The 26205-nt window shown below is 41.1% G+C and overlaps 1 protein-coding gene across 4 annotated transcripts in view; it reads right to left on the bottom strand.

Annotated features, from left to right (window-relative positions):
- Positions 1–26205, bottom strand: part of DCP1A (decapping mRNA 1A) — a 64205-nt gene that overhangs the window by 12699 nt on the left and 25301 nt on the right. For 3 of the 4 annotated variants that reach the window (XR_003092670.1, XM_006017990.3, XM_014517073.2), the window contains 3 exons: positions 17822–17960; positions 10478–10600; positions 2516–3277 (listed from right to left, as the gene is read on the bottom strand). Coding sequence is in view for 3 of the 4 variants with exons in the window: in XM_006017990.3 (XP_006018052.2) it covers positions 2516–3277; positions 10478–10600; positions 17822–17960 (1024 nt within the window). In the remaining variant the exon portion in view is untranslated. The remainder of the gene's footprint in view (positions 1–2515; positions 3278–10477; positions 10601–17821; positions 17961–26205) is intronic. The other variant, XM_025197109.1, reaches the window with a different exon arrangement.

Raw genomic sequence — 26205 nt, 5'->3', positions numbered from 1 at the left:
TGCTGATCAACAATCACAAGTAGTGCACAGACTCTCTTGGATATCATTCAGAGAGAAAGCAATATATAAGATAAAGATATAAACAGAAGATACTGCAACAAACCCTTGACATCCTGCTACATTTAGCTCGCCACTATCTTAGCAACATCCATGTGCATAACAAAAACCTACCTGCACTGCCAGAGATCAAGACGTATCCCAATAAAGACAAGGACCAAAAGATAAAACTAACTTTGTGGAAAAAAATACCCATTTGATCTTGCCAGTATTAAGACTCACTTATGTAACAACTAGGAATCCCTTTGCTAGTTTGTGACAGACCACATTTAAATACTGTCCAAAGGACATGAAATGTTTAAATCTATAATGGAAATATATAGACATGATAAATCTAGAGGAGGGGAAGAAAGTATCAAAACTGTATCTGCACAATGCAGTTTAAGGTTTGACTTTGTAAGTCAAAGGCAAATTCTGAATAAGAATTATCAGCTTTTCTAAAGGTTCAAAGATGTCACAACTGTGAGCAACAAAAGCTATAATAACGTTTAACAATATAAAAAAAAAATTGGTCAAAAACTGCTGTTCTCAAATCTTTATTCAAACACTGAATAAAGAATGGTAGTCTCAATTTTATGCTTGAGCCAAAAATTATAGTCATAGAATTTCTTAAAAAGGTGATCTCCAACAAGGTAAACCAATAGTGTGCTAGTCATGACCTTCTCTAAAACCTTTGATAAATAAAAGATAAGGAGACTAGGAACAAGATCATTAGAAGGATGGCATAATGAAAGCCATTTTTTAAGAGTCAAGAATACCCATCTCCAAGAAGAGAGAAACATACTAAAAGTTGCACTTTATTCTTTTTTAATCCATGCAAAAAATAAACACAGGGCTTATCCTAGAAGGAGAAAAACTGAGTATGATTCAGAATCAATAGAACAGTGCCACTTTGTTAGTGACAAGCAGTGGCAGTTTCAGCCTGACCAGTACAAGCTACCAAACTTGCAAATCTTGCTGCAACAAAATGAGGGGCCTTAGATAAACAGCAAACATGTTGAAAAACTAGAAACTTAAAAATGGGTAAGGTGACAATCAGTAACAATCTACTGTTATCAGGGGTTAGCAAGGTTATGTAGAAGTTAAAAGTAATTAAAGGGTTGTCTGATGAAGTGCATTAACAACAAGAAATCAGCAGAACATACCAAGTGTACTGTAAATACATTGGCTTAATCTACAAAAAAAGGAGTAAACAATAAAAAAAATTCTTCAGAATGTAGGTGCAAGAAAAACAGTGCATCTTCTTAAAAAGAACAAGCTATGATAGTTTATATAGATCATTCTACTGTAAAGGCAGGCAACCCTTGAGCATACAGCAGCACTGATCGGTAGAAAAGTGGCAAGTCTGTACCCAGTTCCACAACTGAAAACCAAATCCCAAATAGCAGTATGACATTTCCAACCATCTCCTCTCAAAACAAGTTTTATGCTTACAGTTATTCTGGGAGACAGGGCTATACTCTTATTATTGTTCAACTGGGTCTCAGAAACAAACACAATTCATTAATATAATTTTGGAAATGAGACCAAGGTAGAACATGGCCACCTATACAAACCAATTGCCCATTCAACTAAACAACTTATCACCTCTAAAGAGGAAGCTAGAGTCCCAAACAAGGAATTAAGGTCAAATCTGAAAAGCAGAAAGTGTCTAAAAAGGAAACTGGAGATAGATCTAAACAGCACATATTTAGTCTACCTATCAAACATTCATATCACTGTTTAGTAGTGTTTTAGTGCCACAGAGACTGGTAAATTCCCTATAGTATACTTATCCAACGTGGCAGCAGCTTGATTATCTGCTCTTCTACAGACAGCTCCATCATTAATGATGGATGAAAATTAAATAAGGCTATGCTCTACCCAGGGGAACTATTTTTTTTTTCTCAGCTTGTCAACTATAACCTACAAGCAGCTGAAATAAAATAGTTTCTTAACCATTCACAAACCACTGGCACAGCCACATACCATTATGGGAGAACTTGGGAATTAGGAACCTGAATCTAAAAGCACTAAATAAAATTTTGCAACTTATGTCAGCAGCAATGAACACTTTCAAACATACACAGTAAGTAATAAAGCTCAAAACCAAAACAGAACTAAAAAGTACAATTAATAAAAGTACATATTAATTTTAGAGCTAGAAATTCTGCTGATGCAGTACAGAACTATACTGACATAGGTCCTAGAAGGCTAGGAGCACCTAAACCAATTCAACAATTTTCAATTTATATCCCCCGCGCGCGCGCGCACACACACACACACACACCATAATAATGAGAAACAAAAGAATCAAACTTCTAACCTAACTGCATGTTACTGAGTTGCTTAAGGCTTACAGCATTTCTGAGCATCTTTTATTAAGCTAATTTAAGAAAGCTCAAATTTAAGAAGACAAAGCAGTTGTAGTCCTACAATACTTTAAAAGAAATACAAATGTATTATATCCATACAATACCTGAAGAGGAGAAATTATTTTGCTATTCAAGGTAGCTGGTTTAGCATGGGATTCTTTGAAGCTTTCTGGTGTTGCGAGTTGGCTTACTGTGCATGAGATGTTTGGAGTTATAGTTATTTTGCTAAGAGACTGCGTTGGTATTTGGTCATGCTGTGGGGTCAACCTGAGTTTCTGGAAAAGATCAACAGTTGGAAGGGGCGTGTTTGAAGAAGTATTTCCTGTACTGGTTGTTGCCAAAGGTGTTATAAACTGGGTTTGGCAAGCCATCAGATTTTGTGGAGCGTGGTTTGCATCGGATGGTGGCTGATTCATAAGTGGGGATATCTGCTTGGAAGCTTGCTGCATAACTTGCATGATATTGTTTGATTTTAGGTTGTGAAGTATCTTCGGAGTAGCAGCTTCTGTTGTAGAGACCGAGTTAAGAATGGGACTTAAACGAACTGTATAATTTGCAACATTCTTTATGTCAGGCTGTGAAACTGAAGTTGGAGCAATGAGCACAGGTGCTACACAGTCCTGTGAAGTCAAGGTACTGGCACTGGTTTTGACACCTGAACTCTCTCCTTTTCCCAGTGGTTGATGCATCACTGATGACTGCTCAAAGGAAAAAGGTAGGAGCAAGCTGTGTTCTTTGCCAGACGTATCAGCTGGCAACTTCTCCATTTTGTCTGGATTGGAACAAGGAATTGTTGGTTGCTCCTTTGGCAAGGAGGTTCCAAATAATTCTTCCACTGTCAGATGTTTGTGTCTTGATTGAAATAGCTGAAAAAAATAAAAGTAGGAAAGAAACAGTAAAAAAAAAAAAAAATTGTTCAAAATTGCATTATTTGTATACCTTAAGCACTAGTTTCACATTACCTGCAAAGGGTGGTAAGAGAAGTTTTCTTTGCTAATTAAAAAAAAAAATCAAAGTTTTACTGAAACATAAACAATGTACTTGACTTAATCATAATTTGTGTACATATAATCTGGAAGTTTTCCAAGACATTATTTTTTATTCGAAATAAAAACCAAATAACCTAGACACTGCATTAGCACAACTTCATGTGTGTTGTAAGAAAAAGCAGCAATAAGTGTCACGTGACAAAAAGTGAGGGTTATCAGTAAATTCAATGGATCAGCAGATGAGGGGAAGAGTGAGAATGCAGAAATGTTAGAAGACAGTCAATAAAAGCTATATGTATTTCTGCAGCTCTGCATTTCTTTTTTTAATTCTTCTCATAGAATAAATATTGTAACAAGAGAAAGCCATTTTTTTGCGTTAGTAAAAAAGGAAGAGTATGGTCAATTACCTTTAGTTTGTTTTTATTTTCCAGTACTATGAATATAAAAAACACTACATTTCCTACTGATTTATTTTCTATTTGACAAACATGTTTATCATTGTGTGCTTTAACAGACAACAAAGTGCCTGTCTTAAATACTTTAAAGGATACTGAAAAAGTATAATTATTTAAATTGAAGAAGAAATAAGTACATGAACAAAGTTCCTAAAAAAATTAAAGTTATTAAAAAAAATAAAAATCAAACCACTCATTCTTTAACTGTCCCATAAAAAGGAAAAGATGGGGAACAAAAGAAAATTAAACAGCTAACTAATTTGAACCCCAAAAAAAGGAGAGAAAAGAATTGTTCACTTCAGTGCACTTTAATAAAAGGGGCCAATGCATCATATCATCTTTATCACCAGGCCATTATACATTATTGGAGGGGCAGGAGAAGGTTACACTACCTAGAATCAATAAAAGAAAAAAACCTCCAAAATGGTTCAGAAATGGTTAATACTGTAAAAGTCAGAGAAAATAAAGAGCACCAAGGTCCAAGATTCAAATATTTAGAGATTAATTATCAGTTGAATTTCTCTGTGCAAAATACTCCCTGTCACTACCACTGCCAAGGAAGCGAAAGCTGTACTGTGAGCTAACAGTGTAGTTTCCAGATGGTCTTTCTTTTCAGAAGCAGGTTCCTGTACTGCATGCTACAATCAACCAACGTTGAAGTAAAAAAGGCCTGGCTTCTTTTCCACATTTACAAGAAGGCAATGTTCAGAACTGTCTTACCACATGTGAAGGCAAAAAGCATTTTTGGCTAGTAATGCCACCTGAAATGCCATACATGACCAAGAATTCAGTGACCAAGGATTCAGTTATACCCTTCAAACTGTAGGACAGCTGCAACATCATACCCCCTGGAGTCTTGTCTCAACCTATTAGTTTATTTGAAGTTTTATTTGGAAGAGACACTCAAATCATTTCACTCCCATCCAGACACTAGTTATTGTGTCTGTTTCCAAGTGCCTAACCAAAAAGAGAGACAGAAAGGTGTCACATATACATACTTAATAGTAGGCCTATACAAAGCGACTAGTATTTGCTTCGGATTCAGCTGATTTGGGGGACAGCGATTCTATTTGGCGATTCGAATCATTGTCCCAAATTGATTCAGCCAAATCGGATTTGGAGATTTGGCCACTGCCAAAATCGGCCGAATGGAACAGGCCCCATCCCCCGCCTGCTTTTCCAACGCCATCAATGGCTGCCCCACCCAGCCCCAGCATCCTGGCACATTAAAAAAAATCCCCCCACTCACTGGCTCCTGCCAGGCAGGAGGGTGATCTCCACTGCCCCACACTGCCCTGCGCTGCATGGGGGGTGGTGGTGATGGTGTCTGCCACGAGCTCCCAGAAGCCCCGACAGCCGCTGCAGCAGCCAGTGAGTGCAAGGCTTTTTTTAAGTGACGGGATGCTGGGGCCAAGTGGGGCAGCCATTGATGGGGCTGGGAGAGCAGGCGGGGGTCGGAGGTACTCAGGGGGGCTGACAGAGCAGGCAGGGGATGGGACCTGGCAGGGGTCCCCCACATGGTCTCCTCCCCCCTCCTCTAGCCCCACTGTCCCGCCCCCTACCTACTGGCATGGAGTCCAGGTCCAGCTCCCTGCAGCAGTGAGCGGGGACTGCCCAAATCTCATCCGAATCAATTCGGAGGCTTTGGATCGATTCAAGCCTTTTTACTGGTCTCCCGATTTGATTCAGATTCGGAGATTTGGCCGCTGAATCGAATCAGCAACCAAAGCTTCGCAGAGCCCTACTTAATAGTTATAGCCCTAATGCTGCAAGCCAAAAATCGCAACTCTACCAGTACTCTCACAGCAACTTCCTCACCTCTATATAACAAACTGTAACAGTGCACCTAAAGGGAGTCCTGTGCAATTAATGCATATCCTTGAACAGTGCATTGCTACTCTCTCCTCTTGCAGAACTGATAGTTTCTGCAAAAAAGGTTGACAAGTAAAATTTTATACATCAGGTTTTGACAGTGAAAACTTAGCCTGCTTTCTTTACAAAATCGTAAAGATAAACAATGGTTCTAATAGATTTAGATTTTTTTTTTAAAATCAGGGATTAAGTCTCAGTAGGAAGTATTTTGTAAAATGCATGTCAATTAAGTGAAACCATGCAACACATTCAGAAACTTTGAGAACAGTTAGAAACTCAATTACTATTGGACAACTACTTGGAGTTTCAATCCCTGAAGCTTTTTCAAAACATGTTCATGTACATGTAAGGGGAATATGAGCCATTCATAATTAACTACACCCATCTGGAGAAAGGAATGATGGAATAAATGCAACATCCTCCCTTCTCTTAAGAGGAGCACTTCTGTACAGTAATACTCCTAGAGATTATCCTAAACTGTCTGTTATGCAATAGGCACAAAATCACTCTTGTATCTAACATGAGGCTGGCCCAGTAAGAGATTTTTAAATACTTGTAAATTTATATTAGCTGCAAAAATTTGTTTAAACTGTTCTCATTTACTTGGGAAAAAACTAAGAAACAGCTAGTAGGAGCCCAATGAAGCCCAGAATTCACTCTGCTTTATGGACTGCAGTGGTTGTGTGTGATGAACAGGCTGCCGGTCACTAAAGAGACCAGGTAGCCTGTAACAAACTATTTACTTGCATACCATATATACCTCTCCCAAACCCCCTCTCCAGAACTGGGCTGTGTGTCCTAAGTAGGGAAGGTGATTTTCTACATGGAAAGAAGGAATGGATGGCAGTTGTAATGACAGCTGCGCTTCTCTCCCTGTCTGCCTGGCCCAAGGAAAGGATGGGTGGAGTTTACTGGTCAGGGCCAGAGCTACAGTATTAACTCTTTCGTAACTGCTGCTAAGGTGGCAGTAATTTTGGCTAAGCTATTTCAGAAGCAGCCCCGAGAGAGTTAATAGTTTAGGTTTTGCTGAGGCTGCAGTGTACTCTGCCTCTGCCATCACAATCCTGGACTTCACATGTACCAGCAAGTTGAAAGCTAAGCACCATGCAGCTAACTGGCTCCTGCCAGGTATCCAGCTTTGACTTTGCCAAGCATGGGGACTGGACAGTCTAGAATTTCCAACAGGCTAGGGCTGCCCCACTCCTGATGTTGACAATCAGCTGGTTGGGGACTGGGGCATACTGCACGTTCCACTTAAGACACCGTGCAAATCAGCCACAAAGGTATTCCATACTTTAAGAGAACTAAATAAATAGATATATGTATATGTGCATTCCTCTTAGAGCCTTAGCAGATGTTACATTTACGGCATGATTAATGTGTTAAGCATGCCATAAATGGCAACATGCCACTCATTCAGATAGTTCATGGCACAGTAAAATGGGAAATCAGCCACAAAGATCTTCCATACATATTATAGTTGAAGTACTGAAGTTAACTCTGCCCCTTTAAAATTGGAGACGTCATTAGCCCTGTAGCCCTGGCTAAATAGCATGTCAGAGATGTCCACCAAATCATTATGATATACAACCCCGTTTGGTGGGATAACAACCCCATCCTGCCACTAAGATCATAAAGGATTGAGTCCTCTCTCACAGTGCATTTACTGAAGTCAGTTCAGCAACATTAAAAAGGATAGAAAAGGGTAGATTTATTAAACATGCAATAGATCAAAAATTGGAGTTATGAATTGCACCTACAAAAAAAGAAGAAAAAAAAAAAAGAAAAAAAAAGGAGAGTACAAAAAGGCACAGAGATGAACTTTGGTGAGCATGGACAGGCCAGTTACCCAGCAGCAGTGAAACCAGATTGCATAGCATTCTAATTGGGAAAAGACTTTAAAGAGTGATAAAATCAAAAGCAATATGAAAGCTTCATTCCAGTAGAGGTTCTCGCTTTTTTTCTTTAAGCAGCCACCCAGTTCTGTTGATTTGCTGACATAGAAGCATTCAACCCCACAACAGAGCTCTTCGTTAAACTGCTGAGATAAAAAACTTGACAAACTTTGAAGTATTACAGAGCAGGCAATGTTTTTAAAACCACATCAAAAGAATGTGTGGACTGATATAGTTTATTTATATAGCAATCAGGTTCCTCATTTTTATGAAAGTAGTAAATATTTAGTTGCTGTAATCTGAATATGGTGATCAACCATCCTAGCCCTTCTGAATTTTTTTTCAACTGAAACAGACTCTCTCATGGGAAATCAAGCTGTCCCTTACCTTTCCTTCATTTGTGCAGGTACTTTGCTAAAGCAAGAAAGAAGGTCAAATGAAATAAAGATAGCTCATGTAATGTGGTAGTTTAAATATTTGTACTTCTCCTTAACTATGTCTAACAGTTATGTCCTACAGTGAAATGTAGGGCCTTTTGCACTATTTGACAATAGCTCTCTGCAATAAAGTACACTTCATTCAACATAAGATTTAAAAAGCCTTTCAAGTAACAAAATACTCTATAAAATTGTCACTTCCCCAAAAATCTGCTTCGGGGCACTCCGTATATGCATTTTTGCTTCTGTATTTGTTCTCTCATAACTTTGGAGACTCAATTATTACAATTAAATAAAATTAATTTAGAACTTTATTTTTTCAAATACAAGATTATACACTTGTGAATTAAAGGGTATAACCATGATGGGGAATTCTAATCAGGAAAAAATCACTCCACTTTATGGCTAAAGGACATTTTCTGAAGTTAACCTTTCCAGTTTTTATACATTACTTCTTTCCTTCCACCAGGTGGCATTGTTAGTAGGCACAAGTTACAGACAGTCTATGGATTCTAATTGTGTTATTAGAATTGTTTTAACCAAATCTTTTTCAAAAGTAGGGAGTTGCCCGACTATGATGGACAAATGCCAGTAACCATATTTTCCCATTTACCTAGCTTCTGCCAACATCCATTTCTCAAATTGTACATAGCATCCGATGAAGTATATTATTATCTATGAAAGCTCATACCTCTCTGAACCAGTTGTCATTAAAAGGTGCCACCCTGCCCTGCCTTCTGCTTGACCTCAGGCTGAAATGGGTAACTACTTCTCCCCAGGCCTATAAAGATGCTGCTAGCCAAATTGGAAAGGAAACCTCTTAGAACCACAGGAAACTTCTGTTACAAGAGAGAAGCTGTCAATAAGGCAGAGACTGCATTTAAGGATTTTTTTGCACAAGTTTTTACCTATCGCCACCATAATTTAACCTCTATAGGTAGAAAGAAGCTACAGTAGAATACTGGTACAGGCAGATATCCAGGGAGCTTCTGGCTTTTAATCACTGCATCTTCTAGGTCTGCTCAGAAGAGGACCCTAAAAGTCCTTGGGGCACAGAGCTATGATTATTTATATCAGCTGAGGATCTACCTCCTTGTCTGTATTACTGCTACCACTAGTGTGAAAAAAAAAGAGAAACCTGAGAAAATGTTCCCTGACAGAGAAGGGGTTATTTCAGAAACATCTAAAGCAGCTGTTAGATTCAAGAAATCATTTGGAAAATGTCAGCTTTTACTCAGTTTTTGATTATAAAAAAAAAAAAGAGCAACTCTATTGTTGCACAGAACTCAAAGAACGCAACAAATCAGAACATTTTTGATACTATTGATTTCTATTTGAAATTTCTCGGTTTATTCTGTGAATCATGTAACATATGCACACCTAATAATGCTAATATTGTGCTACATCCCCTGGCACCCTTGAATGGATCTCACAGTACCCTGGTTGAAAATTACTGATCTAAAGGTACATGTGCATGAACAGCAAAGATGTAGTCATACCCAAGCTAATCTGGGTACCAAAGCATAGCAGCACAAATTTCAGCACAGCCAACAAAACAAACCCCAGAACTGGGTAGATGTTTAGCTAGTTAATCCCTGCTGAATCTGTGCTATGGCAAACCTGCTCAGTACTTGAGACAGCTCATTTATGTCTACAGAGCTGTGGTCACACCTTTGACCGCAGTCCCTTGCGTGATTCAGCTTCCAAGTACCTAACTTTTAATGAGTCTTGGGATACGTCTACCGTGCAAACATGAGACTACTACTCAGCAAGGTAAATTAGGGTATGAAGAGTTCCCTGCTGCTTCTGGTATCTGCACTGGCACATCAACAACCAGTTTGGTTATCTCTGCATGGCAGTCTGCAGTACAGACTCACTCTTAGGTTCCTAAGGACTCAAGTCATTGATGAAAAGTAGATTGATGCTCCTATTTCACTTAAATGCTTTTGAAAATTTTACACAAAAGCCAACGATGTTGAACATTAGAAAAATCCAGGCTATGCTGTATATCACTAGAGCAGGGGCAGGCAATTACTTTGGCTAGAAGCCTGCTTAATGAGGTTTGGTGAGCTTTGGAGGGGGACATGAGTAGCCCTTGCCCCTTGATGGTTGCCCTGCCCCCTGGTCACCATCTTGGGACCAGAAGTCCCACTCCTAACCCCTGACCTTCGCCACCGAAAACCCCTGCACTAGAGGGATGAGAAACAAACAGAGACACAGATAGTCACATTGAAGTTAGGGACATGTCTACTTCAAAACAATTTTAAACTAGAAAGTAAACACACTTTTTGTAGATAATGCTGCAAAAGTACTGGAATTAAAAACACAGGTTATTGTATTCATATTCCCAAAACAGTATTAGTAAGTTAGAGTTGCACAAAAGAATCAGCACATTGCTCAGGTTTGGACTGAACATACCTGGTCTTGTACTTGTAACGCTGAAGACATTTGTTCTGAAGCCTCTAGGTTTTCCAGCTTTGTGGGATTTGCATTTTGTTGTATTCCAGAGTTTGACATAATAGTTAAGTCATTGATTTGATTCTAAAAAAGGGACATAGTGCATGAATATATCCATTTCCAATTTTTCCATAGTGACTACTACAATTCCATCTGCACTTGCTTTTCATCTGTCTTGTAAACAATGAACAGCATGTTGATTTGTCTAAGTTTTAGGTTATAACACGATATTAAGACATCCACCACCTGGAATCTACTAGCCATGCTCACAAGTATCTTGCTGTTTAATTATCAAAAACATAACAGAAATTTTGCTCCATATTATCTGCATTTAGAAACAAATTCAATGTATAAAAATGATGCAGGTTTACAGGTTTCCCTCAATTTATGCAGGTTCTGTATATGCAAATTCACTGCTATGAGATGAGTATTTTTAGGCCCATAATTCGTTAGACGCGAGGTAAATTTCCTCTTATGCAATCGGCATAGGCACCACACCCCAAAGCGGGTAAGTCTGCGTGGGGAGGGGAAGGGCCGTGGGGCTGGGGCCCCACTCACCCTGGCCCCTGCTGCAGCAGCCCTGGGAGCGGCTGGTGCCAGCAGCCTGCAGCCACTGGGCTGCACCATGCTCCACCTGTCCCCCTGCACCTGTGCTCTGCCTGTCCCCAATCACCCCGGCTCCTGGGCTGCGCCATTCCCTGGTGCAGGCAGCTGCTGTTGGCTGCTCCAAGGGCCACTGAACCTGGGGCTGGGATGAATGGGAAGAAGCAGAGCCCTGGGTGGCACTCACCTCAGCCCCTGCTGCAGCAGCTCTGGGAGTAGCCAGCACCAGCTGCGGAGGTGTGCACCTCTTGCTGCTCTGTGCCTTGGGGGAGGGCTGCGGGGCACGTGCCCCCAGATCTGCATGCGGGACAACAGGAGGCTGCCAATGCAGGCTGGGACCGGCAGCAGCATTGGGCTCTTCCTGGTGGCAGCCTGCTGTTGTCCTGCTTGCAGATCTGGGGGCACAGCCCCCACCCAGCCTGCAGCCCTACCAGCGGTCAGGGAGTAGCAACAGGTGCCTCCCCCTGCTCCCCCCGCACCCGCTGATGGTTCCCTCTGCAGCTGGTGTGGGCTGCTCCCAGGGTGGAGCCCAGGCGTGGTGGGGACAGGCAGAGCATGGTGTAGCCCAGCAGCTTCAGGCAGGTGGTGCTGGCTGCTCCCAGGACCGCAGCAGTCAGGGCTGGGGTGAGTGCCACTACGTTCCCTCTGCTTTGCTTCCTTGTGGAGGCCTGGGAGTGGCACCCCTCCCTCCGCCCCTTCTCCAGTCCCAGCCTCCCTCCCTCCCTCCCTGCCATAGGAACCTATCCCTATTTGTTGCATTATTAAGTGGGTTCGCTTTATGTGAATTCGATTTATGAGCCGTTTTTCGGGAATGCATGTACCACATAAAAATCAAGGGAAACCTGTATGTTCTTTATAAACACCATAGCTATGAATGATAAAATTTGCTACACGCTGTTATTGCAAGAACTCTAGCTAGATACCCATGAGAATACTTTGCTTATACACTGCAGAGTTAAGCTTTCAACTATTGAAAAATGACCTATGCACTGGACTCAGTTTTCTCTACTCTCATGGTTCAATTATGTGCATGCATTTATGGAGTAACAAGTTAAAACTGTAACAGTGCAAAGTTAGATGACCAAAGCAAACAGGGAACCATCTGAAATAGAAGAACTGATGGTATTTACAGATCAAGCAAGCATATTAACTGTATGTCATAAGAAAAATGAGTCAGCTTCATGATGCAAATGACTTTTCACTTTAGTATTGTTTGAGACATCCATTAAGAAGAGCTGAAATCAACAGGGTAACTTACTGTTAGAACTTCAGCTTATGCTAAAATATCTCTGAACACCAGCATCAAATGACATCAACACAATAATAGGTAGGGGCCTACTGAAATCATGATTTTGTGATTTTCACAGAAACTACAATTTCAGGCAGGCCCCACAAAAAAGTGCGGGTCTGTGCTTCTGGCAGACTCCCTGGTTAAAAACAAAAACCAAACAAACCCCAAAACTGCCCACTGAAAATAAAATGCTGGCTCCCTCTGGGAAGCCAGCAGTCCTTGTGGCCACTATGGCCCAGCCACACAGCCTGTGGCAGAGGAGGGTGGCTGCTGACATGGCAACACGGTTGGCACCCCTGCCCCTCTCCACTGCAAGGGCTGTCCATCATATAGCCCTGCCCTTTGCCAATCAGCGGTGAGGGGCAGGGCCACATGACAGACAGCCCTCACAGCCAATCAGTGACAAGGGGCAGGGCTAACAGGGCCCCTTGGCTAATCAGAGGCATAGGGAGGCCTGCTGTGCTCTGCCTGCAAAAATGGCTCCCAGGCCTGCAGCCTGCCAGTGAAATCAGACAGCAGCCACCTCGACTTCAGTAGACCCCTAATAATAGGAATAGTTGTTGTTACCAGATTTACAGCTGCACCAATTAAGTAAATTGCATTCTACATCACTGCTAGAGGTTTTAATTTCTTCCCACAGTAAGATGCACAAGATGTGATGATTTTTTATTTGTTTTAGTCAATAATAAATGCTAAAATAAAGAGACAAGGAAAAAAACTGCTTGTTTAGACTCAATGGAATTTCCATCCATTCACATCCGCTTCTAATATTAAGGAAATAACATTGAGTATTTGGCCCTGAAATACTCAACAGTTTTGTGGCTTACATCTTGATTAGTTTTTCTTTCAAAGTATAGGCTGAAATATGCTGCACTGTCTTCATTAAACAGAAATACCATAAAAAACACTCACTCACTTGATATATATATATAAAAAAAACCTCTCAGTGCATTCATTTTCACATATGGACTTGATGTAGGGAGTGCTTGGAGGATTAAACTGATTTAGAAGCCTAGATTAAACCACTCAGGCCTTTATAAATCTCTCTCTAGTTCTCTCCCCCTTTCCCTCTCTGCCCTCTTCTCATGCTGACTCTCTGCCAGTCTCATGTGGGCTGCACGCAAGGATTACTGTATGATCCATCTGGAATGTACCAGGAAGATAAGTACTTTCTGCTCTTAAACACTAAAATACAAATTCATGCGTAATTATTAACTTCAGTGCCCTAGAATAACTTTAAAGGAACAGAATAGGCAATTTATCTGACAAAACTATGTTTACAGCAAATATGTTTATTGAAATAATACAACTTCGTTACAGAAAATACTTGGATACAGGAAACAGAAACAAACCATTATTAAATGTTTAATATTAAAGTCAATCTGTGATGAGATTTGTTAATCAAGATGGTCTGCTTATTCTTTTGATCACACTTGGATATTTCTTCCTCTGGAATAGATGTTTCTCAATTAGGGGAAATTTTACAGAATCACAAATCAAAAGGGAAAAGTTCACAGCATTGCCTTTAGCTCTGGATTTGCTTGATAGCTTGACACTTACATCACACAAGACAACAGAACAAGAAAGACTGGGATTTGAATTCCTTTATAATACCTTTCAAAGAAGAGAGGCAAATAAGCTGTATCTACAATAGCTGCTCCATTTCAGGCTCAGCCCCTGTCTGGACTGCCTGACAACAGCTGCAGAATTTTACTGGCTTCTTTGGAATTTTTACACCACTGCTGTTGCCCAGCGGCCTACCTGCCTGCAGAGCTCTCCTTCAGGACACTGAGGAATTTCAATTATTCCCAGGAGGTTTTCAGAGATCCTGTCTATGAGACAGTACTAACAATGAAGAGGGAACTGCAGTTGGAATAGGTAGTAGATTAGAATAAATTTTCCAAATCACTTAAGAACCATCTGTTGAAAGCAATGTTGTTTGATGCTGCAAGGAGGGGGCAGAAATAACCCTAAAACAACTGCCCCATCCCCTTAAATAAGACAGTCATCCCCAAGGTTTAAACAGTGAGCTCTTGTGCATTTTCTCAGAGCTATTATTTGCTAAAGTGCATTTTTCTGAACTGACTACTGGCATTATTATTGGGCATATGCGCCCTTTCAATAATGTCAATATTCATAAAATTAGAAGTTGGTTATTTGCACACATGTGTATCACAAAAACTCAGATTTCATAGAGAGTGGATCATAAATGATGCAATGGATTTTGGGGAATGGGCTTAATAAATATACAACTACCTTGACCTACTAGCTTCCCTACTGTTCCAGAGTATGGAAGCAAGAGCCACAGTGGCTGGTGCAGAACAATATTTGAAGATGGTGAAGAGAACGTAATTTTCCTCTTCAGCTGTCCTCTGTGTATAAATTTGATTCTCTGACCTACCAGCATATTGGGTAATACAATTAAACTTTAAAAAATATCTTTCAGAATAATTATTTGAAATGAGCTGACAGAAGGTGCCAGATTCACAGCCCCAGAAACAAGTCAAGTATTAATAACCATAATACACAGGATGGCCAGTGTAAGCTTCTTTTGAAAAATGTCACCATTTTGTTACCAAGCTGACCACCTTTAGAGGTAGAAGAATGGCTAATCTGGCCTCTTTGCAGAAGCTGCTAAATAAAAAAAAAAAGGTGCCAATACTATTAATGCAGTTTGTTTGGTTTTTTTTTAAAACAAGTAATGAGCCCTGAACAAGGCCTTTTCAAAAACACAATGACTTAAGCTGAGTCTTAATATCCCTTTCAGGATAGAATCCCTTACCACTCTTTTTATGCTGTTTTGTCTTGGAAATTTAGTTCCCAGCCTCCCTAATTTTGCAGCTGTTTAAACTATATCAGAAAACTGTAAAGTACAATAAAATTCTCTCTGAGGCAAACTAGGGGGTTTCTTAACTAGGAAAAGTGGAAATATAAATATATTATAGAACAAAATAGGGAATTTTTCTTACTTTGAGATCAGAGTATGGGTATAATTTTTCAAAAGCATCACTAAAGAGTTTATTTCTATATGAAGGTCAATGGCACTTTTACCCCAGGTCTGAGAAGTCAGAGGTGAAAGGTGAATTACTAGAGTTAGCAAAACGCAGGGCTGCTCAAACTCTGGCCCATAAAACAAATGTGGCCAGTGGAGCCCTAGAATATGGCCCTCAGGGCTCCAAAAGGGTTGGGAAATTTGGTGGCAGGGGAGAAGTGGCAGTTAATACTGCCCCCCCACTCTGCTGCCAAAGTTTCCCAAGCCCTACACCCTACCAGGGCTGGGCCATGCCCTTTCTTCCTGGGGGTGCAGTTCAGGAGCAGGCCATACCCCCTTTCTCTCTGCCCGGCCAGGTTGGAATTGAGCCTTGCTCTTTTCCCCCTGCGGGACCAGGCCATGCCATCCCTCCCCATGTGGCTGGTTCAGGGTCAGGCCATGCTCCCTTGCCACTGTAGGGCTGGACTACACCCCACTTTCCTCCCACCTGGTCAAGTTGGTACAGGGCATGCGCCCTTCTCCCATGGGGCTGGACTGTGGCTGGGTCATGCCCCACCCTACCCCACAAGGCCGGACTGGAGCCAGGCTACGCCCTTTCTCCAACACAGCTGAATCAGGGCCAAGCTGCCCCCTGACCCACTCCACAAGGCCAGATGGGGCTCTGCTCCGCAAGCCCTGAGCACCCGATTGGATCCAGTGGCCAAATCCAGCCCACAGAGGTACTGGGTACTGCCCATCCGGATCACTGGACAGAAAGGTTGAGCACGAATGGCTTAGTGTACACAGAAAATATTCTACAAGGTTTCTGCAAAGAACATGGAGTGGTTTCTCTCTCTCCATGTTATATCCCAACCCTGCATTCTCCACTTCCTTCATTCTCCATGCGCACAAAAAATGCTCAAATGAGTTTGAGCCTTCAAAACAGACATTACAGGATTCGATTTTGATCCCTGAATACTCGAAGTATAAACCACAGGGACAAGCCTTCCTTTTCCCCCCCAGGCCTCAACTACATTTAGATATTGATCATACAGCTACTACTTGGCCCATTTTCTCCAACTAGAGGACAATTTTTTCTGAGAAATGGTAGTGTAACAGTGATGTAGCCATGAGTTTCTGAACCATGCAAGAGGCAAGCATTTCTTAGCATAATATCTTTTATTTGACTGAGTAGTCGGGATTGAGGTAGATAAGCTTTCTAATACAAGACATTCTTTGTTGATAAATAGGACCTGATAAAGAATGCCTTGTGTTGGAAAAGTTGTCTACCTCTACCCCAACTACATATATTTGGTTCAATAAAAGAAATCTCCGCCTCTCAGAAATAGGCAATTCATTATGCATCTCAATTAAGTTACAACTGGAAAAACAAAGAAGCGTCAATAGTTTCAGCCAGTTATTTAACTACAATTTAATATTAATGTCGAGAAAATTATTAATAAGATTGTTGATAAACATATGTCAACATTTGTTTAATCGACTGAAAATTAAAATAACTGTAAAAATAAGTTAAATTATTAGCTAACAATTACAGAAGGAGAGGCTGATCTAATAAGTACAGCACCAAGCATCACATGATTCCTTGTATTGTTTTGAAAAATGTCTTAGTTTTCTATACAAAGATCTGTTCTAAATGTCAGGAAGTCATTCCAGGCTGCAGACCACTATGTGCAGATCACAATTCTGAGGTAGTTCTGAGGTAGCCCGTAGCCTCGTGATTCAACATCCCCTGAAGCACTTAAATGGGTAACTGCAATACACATCTGACCATGATTCATGGCTCAATCAATCTCCTCCAGTGAGCTTTGGTATTATGGAGGACAAGGAAAAAAAGAAACCAACTGCAGCAAAGAATGAAATATTTACCAAATAGAACCTCTTAAAAATGTTAATACTTTTGTAATGCAAGCTTGTGTCAATATTTAATACAGAAGTCTACAAAGCTCTTTTCTCTTAGATTATCCACTACATAACTAAATTATCAAAGAATATGAGACAAGACAGATTAATCCTGCATCATGTTTAATAGCATCTCCACTCAGGGAATAATGCAACAAAACCCAGAATGCTGCAACATTACACTTTTATCTTCAAATGCACAGTATACTCCTAATTTACAATTTAAACACAAGTGTTGTTAAATTAGCATACTCACTTTAGAGATGCAAGCGTGAGAAAAAAGGAACTCATTTGCTCCAGGAAATAAATATATTAACTTCAAAATGTAAAGATTCACTAAAGAGATCTGATGCATGTTATAATGTTTTCCTGTAAAAGGGCTTTACTTTCCTCACTAAGCTCCATTTGCTTTGAGGAGGAGCAATCTGAGGTCCTAAAGCCCTTAAATCAAAAGGAGAACAGTACTCAAGCTAACATTACATTATTAATACAGATACTGCTAATGTGAACACACACTTACTCGTTCATATTCATCCTTGGCTTTGCTGAGCATTTCCAGGATATCAATGGGTCTATTTTCACTACAACCGTTAGTCCTGCTGGGGCTCCTTCTGTCATGTACAACTTGATGGGATCTTTGAGCTTCTTGTTCTACCACCCTACAAACGGAAAGAAAAAGAAGAAGGAAGTAGGGTTTCAAAGAAACTTTATTTGGAATTAATGTGTCATAAAGCAACAAAAAATGGATGCACCACCTTATAAACACATTTTGTTCTGCTTGCAGAAAACCAAACACATGGTTAACTAAAGCTATTCATGAGTTCTGATTTCCTACCAGATTTGTAGAGTACATCTAACAGTTTGACTATTTTATGATTTATCACCAACCCAGATTGCACTGATCTGTGAGCCACAAAGTTTGCCTCCAGTAAACAATGAGTCTACATAACTGTCATGTTTAGACATTTGTACAATAAAATTAATACCCAGACATCTAAAAATACATTATGCAATGGAGCATACACATTATATTGTAAACTGGGTAAAATGGTTCCTTCATCTTAACTGGCTAAGGCATAGCCCTTCCATATTTAGAGAAGCCAAGCTACATTCCCAGCAAAAAATAGCATGTCTAGTTCTCTTCCAGGATGAGGCCTGCCACATGCACTGGGAAGGAACCTGGCTGCCACTGGTTGGCCTCCTAACAAAACCTTTTAGCCCCAGAGACACAAGAGCAGGCTGCCATCAGTTTCTCCTCTAGAGTCTGGAGAAGAGTGGACTGCTGCTTCTCTCTTAGTGTTCTTCCATTCATTTTTTAAAAATCCCATCTGGTGTCCCACTGATTCTCACTCCTCTGCTAGTATTTGTCAATTTTAATGCAGCTGATACAAGATTGAGACAGGATATGTAGCCACTACTCCACTGAAGTGTTACCTTAGTAATTTTATAACAACAGCTTTATTAACATAATTCTATAAAATCCTATCAATCTTTAAACAGCTATAATTACTTCAGTGCATGACGCTCCCTGCAGTTAATGGCCATGGGCTCTGCCCTGAGCGCTCAAGTTTTACCATGCAGCGATTAATTCCCAGGAAATGCCCTACAGCTCAGACAGTCTTTGCTTAAGCACAGAAAACTGCGTTGAGTTACTAGTCAGACATAAGAACAGACACAGGGCTGCCACAGACTAAGAGTCAGAGCCACAGGTCATTAAAAAAAAACAAAAACACACGACACGAGTCTGTTAACTAGAAGAGAGAGAACTTGAGAGTTCACTTGAGAAAGAGAGAGAGAAAGGTGAACTCTTTTGGCCTAAACAGCCATTTTAACCGGATTAAAGAATGTGTGCAAGCAAGTAAGGTTATATAAGCTGTTCCGGCTGAAGCAGAATTTTTGCTTAACCGTACTCAGAAACTGGAAATAATTTAAAAAAAAAAAAAAAAGCTTTTTCCTCCTGTTACCAGGGAAAACTGGTGTTTCACTGAACAACCAATGCCTTTGAAGAAAACAGCAGCAATTCACAGACCAACATTTTAAGGGAATTATTTTTATAATTTATGAAGAGGTTGTGCAGTTGGCATTGTGACTGAAAGAATGCCACTAAAAAAAACATTTTACTGCATCTACTAGTGAAAGTGACTGATGGTTTGGGCTTCCCTGACTTCTTACTAAATGAAGATTCTTCTATAAGTATTCTGATATTTGGCATTAAACAGAAAGTAAATACACAGTTTAGGTCCAATACAGTTTAAAATATTTTCTACCTTGGATATATTTTTGGTATCTGAAGCTATTGCCTAGATTGGGGGCGGCCAACCTGTGGTATGGGTGCCACAAGTGTCACGGGCAGCCTCTGTGTCTGGCATGAAACAGACTGGGGAGGGGAAAAGTAGCAGTGGCAGATAGGCCAGGGAGCAGAAAGCAGAGCGTCAAGTTAGGCGGGGAGCAAAAATGAGGGCAGTAGATCAGATAAGGGAAAGGGATTGGAGAAGCATTTTGGGAGGGTGCGGGGCTAATTTGTGGCCCCCACAGATTAGCCAAAAAGGCTGGCCCCCGGTGGTCTAGGCAGTAAACATAGCATTCACAACAGTGACACAGTCAAGCATGCTACATAACCCGAGGGGGGCTGCCTCCTGAATCAGAAGCAATGTAGCCAGTGTCAACTCTGCATATTGCTTGGATCTGGCTAATTAGTACTACTGAATGATCATGCTAATTATCCTGCCCACATGGAAGTGGCTATACTTGTTCTAGTTAGAAGAGGCAGTCCAGCCAGCGCACCATGGTGTGCATAAGGGCACTGCCCCTGAGTTTGGTGAATCCGATGCAGACAGAGCCTAAGATTCACCAGACCTACATGTAGGTCATGACATTTCAGGAATTGTGCCAGTGCAGGTGACAGTAAAGGAGGGTACACAACTTGTATTTCAGTGATGGGAGGGCAGAAAAGGTGCCATCCACTTCTACTCTAAATCTACACACAGATGACATATTTCTATGCAAATGCTTTTACAGCTCATCCTCCTGAAGTAAATACATACACCAACCTTCTTTTAAGCCTGCATTGATCAGGTCTTAAAAGAAAAGCCAAGCATTGTAAACAGGGTAGAGTTTTGGAGCTGGATGTCACTTCACAAATTTCATGCTGTGCAACTAATGGCTGATAGGAAAGCCAAAAAGTGCCATCATAACAATCACAGAAAATGTCAATCATTCAACCCTTCAGTTTCCTCAGGTCATAAAGGGTTCTGGATAAACTCTGAATTATACATTAGCCAATAATTATGCTATTTATTTATACCTTCTTTTTATTTTATTTTAATGGAAGAATGTTATGAAGTCCTGTAATTCCTGCCCCCCACCCGCCTGCCAGTTAAACTCATTTGTTGCACTGGATTTCAGCTGTGTGCTTAGTAATATTAGACTTCAGGGCTAGGGACAGAAGTTACACATAAATTGGTTCAAGTCATCAGAAACTGGTTTAAACCTGTAACAGAACACAAGTTCAGTGCACATAAGCCAGTTTCAAAATGGCTGAAAGTGGCTTAAGGTAAGTCTGAAACTACATTCAACCAGGTTTAACTGATTTGGGTCAAACCAGTTTATGAAAGTTCTGTCCCAGACCCCTTCCTGGTTCAGGTTAAATCATAGTCCCCCAGCATTTTGCAGCCCTGGGCTGGGCTGTCTGCTCCAAAGAGCAGGGCTGGCCCCATCCCTCCGCTCCCTAGCTGGAGCAGTAAAAGCTGGCTGACAAGGGGGGACGGGGGGGCAAGCCCAGACAGGGGTGGGGATGGGACAGGATGGGGACTGCCCCCCCACCCACCTTGGCAAACCCCAGCTGGAGTCTGGGGCCAGGGAGGGGGGGTAAGCACCCCAGCCCCTGCTCAAACTTACTGCTGGCTGCAACTGTGGACTACAAATCCCAGAGGCACCTGGAAACAGGAAGAAGTGATGAGCAACCCTGCAGAGTCTTGCTGCTGTAATTCTGGGGCAGCAGGAAGAGGATGTCAAAACACAGAAAGAGAACCATATTTCAGCACCCTTGGCTTCTGGCCAGAGCACGCTACAGGCAGGTGGCTGCATTTCCTGAATCAAAGGTAAATGTCTATTTACTTCTGTTTCAATTTAATCTCTGCAACTTAGACTAACCTCCAAAGACTGAATCAATTCAGCCTTGGCTTTCTGACTGTGTGCACTTAGCCCAGTTGGCTTGTACAGTTCAAGAAAAGTAGGGAAAACCAGCTCTTTCCCAGCTGGTTACCCAAGACAACTGACTGTACTTCAGTGTACAGTACACACAAGTTGTCCCTGAAGTCACTGGGTTTGTTGCAGTTCATTATTATTTAATACAATTTCCACCCCTTCCCTATTAGCAGACAATCATTTAAAGGTTTAACTTGGAATATGGAGGTCAACCTGCATTTCCATGTTCTCTCCACAAGACATTTCCTTACGGTCGCAGTATTTGCTAGTTTGGATGATGCAATTAATAGTGTAAAACAGTTTCTATGGTAATGCCTGGGTGACAGAATGTTTGGTTCTACTACTCTGCAAGGAGATACAGTGCTGACTTATGACAGATGACTTATCTGGCTATCAGAACAGGTAGGTTTTATAAGTTAAATCTCAGTAGCAAGGAAAATAAAGGATTAGACAAGGGAAAATCTAGAATAGGAAATCACCAAGTCCTTCACAAAATACTATAGTAATGAAACTTCTGTTAAATAGTATGTTTTGCATCAAAAAATCCTATGCAGATGTGCTATCTTGAGGGCAAAATGAAGATGCAGATCATTCAAAGCCCCTTCATAATTCACAACTAAAAATTTTGTTGGGCATTTTCCAACAAAGTTTTTCTATAAAAATGACAACTTTTCTTGAGGCAAAATATTTTGCAGAAGCATGCCTATTTCATCAAATTTGCATTTAGGAAAACACAAAACAAAACAAAAGCTGACAAATAGGATTTCAATAATGCCCTATTTTGACATTTTCACACTGATAAAGAAATGGAACAATATGTTTTTGAATTTTGTTTGAATTCCCTTTACTTCAGGGTGTATATATTTTAAAATAGTGAAATTGGAAAAAAATTTAAATTGATTCAAAACAGTTTTCTTTGAGTTTTGCTGTGGGGGAAATTTCAGAATCATTTCCTTCTGTCTTGAGATTTGGGGGGGGGGGGGGGGGGGGAAGAGGGAGAGGAACAAAAAACCAAAAAAAACCTCTTTTGAACACAAGGTTCCTTGGGTGAATTTGATATCTTTAATTAGACCAACCCAAATAGTTGGAGAATATTTATTAAGCAAGCTTTCGGGTTCAAAAACCCTTGTCAGGCTAAGGAAGTTTCAGCAGTTGGTGTGTGCTCTTTTCAACACTGCATTCCCCAGGAAAAGAACCTGGTTCCTTTCTGAAAAGTTCTGCTTTGTGGAAGTTATTTGCGATACTTGGCCTTATTTGGAGACTGACTACCTTTACTTCCCCAAAATTTTGTTTGGTCACTTGTGATTTGTGAACCAGAGTCATATTTTAAATGAAGACAATGACTAAAAATAATCAATTTTGTGAATGCTCAATTGGCAGCAGAGATTTTTTTTCTAGCAATACCCAAAGCATCCATGACCTTAAAGAGTGAGAGAACTGTATATTCTAAAAACCCTGTCTAAGAAGCACAACAGCTGTCTTGTGACAAGTTGTTCAAGACAACTTGTAACTATATCAGTGGAAGTACACAAAGCAAAAATCTCATAAAAATGCCATGTCATCAAATGCAAGAGAAAGCATATTGTGTGATTTTGGACTAGCTGCAATTGTTTGAGACAACAATACACATCTAAATTATCTTTATAATGAGAATTTTCTTTTGAAGAGCTAAGCTACCAAAACGTAAATCTGTGTGTTGCTGACTTGTTAATTTAGCCTGGCACAACACTGTCAAGCTGAACAGCAGGAGGAAGGATGCAAACCTTCATTTTTTGCCTCAATAAAGAGCAAGCTTTGCAAAGCATAAATAAACCACAAAAACATAATCAACAGTCATTTTTTTCTTAAAGAACTAAACATAAATGGTACAGTAGTGTAAATTAAATATGGTAACAGAAAACCAGCTTAACAATATACAAATAAGAGTTCCAGCAGGAACGTTATGATATCTATCTATCTTATCTTATTTTAGTATGACTGGACACTGGCCCTTGGAGTTTCTACCCCCTTCATGGAATAACTACTGAAAGAATCAGCCCACTTAAGAGTGGGGTGGGGGGGGAAGCATGCTTCAATTCTACAGAAAAACTGACAGTCATTAGAGAAGCAAATATAATGGTTCAAACCAAGTATTCAGACAAAATTCAATTTATTAATTACCCTAGGTTACCCATTCCACAGCATGGAAGAGGGCCGGGAGGCCTTTCATTTTCTAACAATTTAGATTTAGAGTATTTAAAGCATTTCAAAAACCTACCAAATATAAACAGGAAATGGAATGCATTTGGCATATCCAGCAAACACTCTAAAAGGTTATGTGTTCAGAAATGTATTTCCATAACCCTATAAATGTACACGTATGTTTAAAGAGTCAAACATTTTTAGTATAAATCCCACCTTTTAAGGCAGGGATGGGCAATTATTTGAACCTGTGAGCCACATAGGGACTTTTGGGGAGCTGCTACAGGCTGAGTCAGCATCCTTCTCCAACCCTCCCCTCCCCCAACCCCATGCAACAGCCCACCAAACCTCCCTATGTAGGATGGGCTGTGGACAGACATGGAGGTGGTGTGGGCGGGTTGCAGCTTCAGCAGGGCCATCACCAGCACTGCCTCTGGGCAGCCCTTTTACCCCGAGGAGGGGCTGACGTTGCTGCCTATCTTCTATTGCCCTTACAAAATTCCCCCCCCAAAGTCTTTTCAGAACACTAAAGCAACGGCGGCAGCCCAAGCATGAAGCTGTTGGTGGTGGCCGAGCAGGAGCTGCTGCTTAGATCCGGGAAAAAGAGGACCTGCAGGTAGCCACAGGTACCTCTTCCTTACCATTTCTGTGGTCTTCTCACTGCGGCTACCCGGAGCCCATGCCAGGGCTCCCTTCCCCACCGCTGCCACCACTGCCACCTCCAGGCAGCCCTGGATTCCTGTACCTAGCAGGAAGGAGCCACAGGGCAGACCTAGTGTGGACTCTGGGCAGCCACAGCAAGAAGGCCGCAGCAGTAGCGAGGGGGAGGTGGTTGCGGCTGCCATCAGATCCTGCTTTTTCCTGGCACCCAGCAGAAGCTTCTACCCAGCCCCAGGCTGAATGCACAGCCCCAGCCATGGCCCTGGCCCACCCTGCGCGGCGTGTCGGCGTTTCTGCAGCACCTACTCTGGACCTACCCACCTTGACCACGCTGAGTGGCGGTGGCAGCCAAGCAGATACTGCTTCTGGGTGTGGGAGAAGAGCAGGACTTGGCAGCAGCTGTGGTTGCCTGCCTTCTTCCCCTTGCTGTTGCTGTGCCCTTCTCACTGCCACCTAGAGCCTTGCAGCTCCTCCACACCCTCAGGCATGGGAGCTTGGGGCAGCCCAGAGACAGGTCTGGTGGCAGCAGCAAGGAGGGCCTGGCAGCAGTGAGGGGGCAGTGGCTGCACCTGCCACCAGGTGCTGCTTTTTTCCCCTGTGCCCAGCAGCAACTTCTGTCCAGCCACTGCCACTGCTCATCGCAGCTGAGGAAGGCAGGTCCAGAGTGGGCACTATAGGGACCCATGTGCAGGGTGGGCTGGGGCCAGGTCTGTGCATTCAACTCAGGGCTCAGGACCTGCCTATGCAGGTTCTAGCCAATCTCCATGGGGGCAGGGCCGGTGGCAGCCAGAAGGAGTTGCCACTGCCGGGATATGGAGTCCAGCTGCGGAGTTGCCATAGACCTGATGTGTGTGCTCAGAGGTGGCGGGACAAGAGGCATCTGCCATGGTCTGGATAAAGTCCCTCCACATACTGGATGCTGCTCCTGGGCCACATTTTGCCTGTTTTAAGACTATCCAAAACTAGAAGTGTTCAATTTCTCTGTAACTAAAAAACTAATATCAGAAAAGATATTTAAAAAAAAAAAAATATATATATATAGTCAGAGGTAAATTATCCAATATAGATTTTATAATAAATATTGCACAACTTCAATTAGAGTACATCATGTAAATTTATTGTGCATTAAAACTATAAGTTCAGCAAGATCTGTTATACTGTTCTGATTACAAGTCAATCCCATATTTTCAGATTTAAGTTTAGAGAAAAAGCAACTTTTCCCCTGAAGAGTTGGTAACTGTAGATAAAGATTTCTAACTTCTATTGCCCTTACAAAATTCCACAAAAAATAAGCTAAAATAAAATTAAAAAAAAAAAAATCAAATAACTCAGGAAAGGATGCAAAAGGCTAAAATAAAAATACTGAAATAAAAATTGTATCAAACAAACTTTTGACTTAATATTTTATTGCATGCACAAAAATATTGCAGTTACATAAGTAAACATGTTCAGGAGCCTGATTACAGGTCAACCCCAAGTATAACTAAAGTGAGATTTAATTTATTTATTTTTACAACTCTTCTAGAGGAGAGACTTATACGTCTTTTAGAACACTAAAGTAACTGTCTATGTCCTATGGATGGCTCAGGAACTTGCCTAAAATGCTTTGTTTGCATGTTTCAGTCAATTTGTTTGCAGTTTATTTATACACATTTGGAGAGATCATTTTTGAAGGTGTGTTCACCATTAATATTAAATTAGATATAATATGACCTCACACTAAACAACCAGACACTAGATGGAGTGCCAAGACTGAGCCCTCATGCTCTCTATTTTCAAATGGGGCAGCAAAGTCCTCCTATCCTCTTCTGTTTATTTTTTTAACACAGGGATGAAGTTTCTTTTTGGTCTTCAGCA

Source organism: Alligator sinensis, unplaced genomic scaffold, assembly GCF_000455745.1.
Source record: "Alligator sinensis unplaced genomic scaffold, ASM45574v1 scaffold391_1, whole genome shotgun sequence".
NCBI classification, from domain to species: domain Eukaryota; kingdom Metazoa; phylum Chordata; order Crocodylia; family Alligatoridae; genus Alligator; species Alligator sinensis.
Note: the sequence above shows the minus strand (reverse complement) of the source record. Positions and strands in the feature narration are given on the sequence as shown.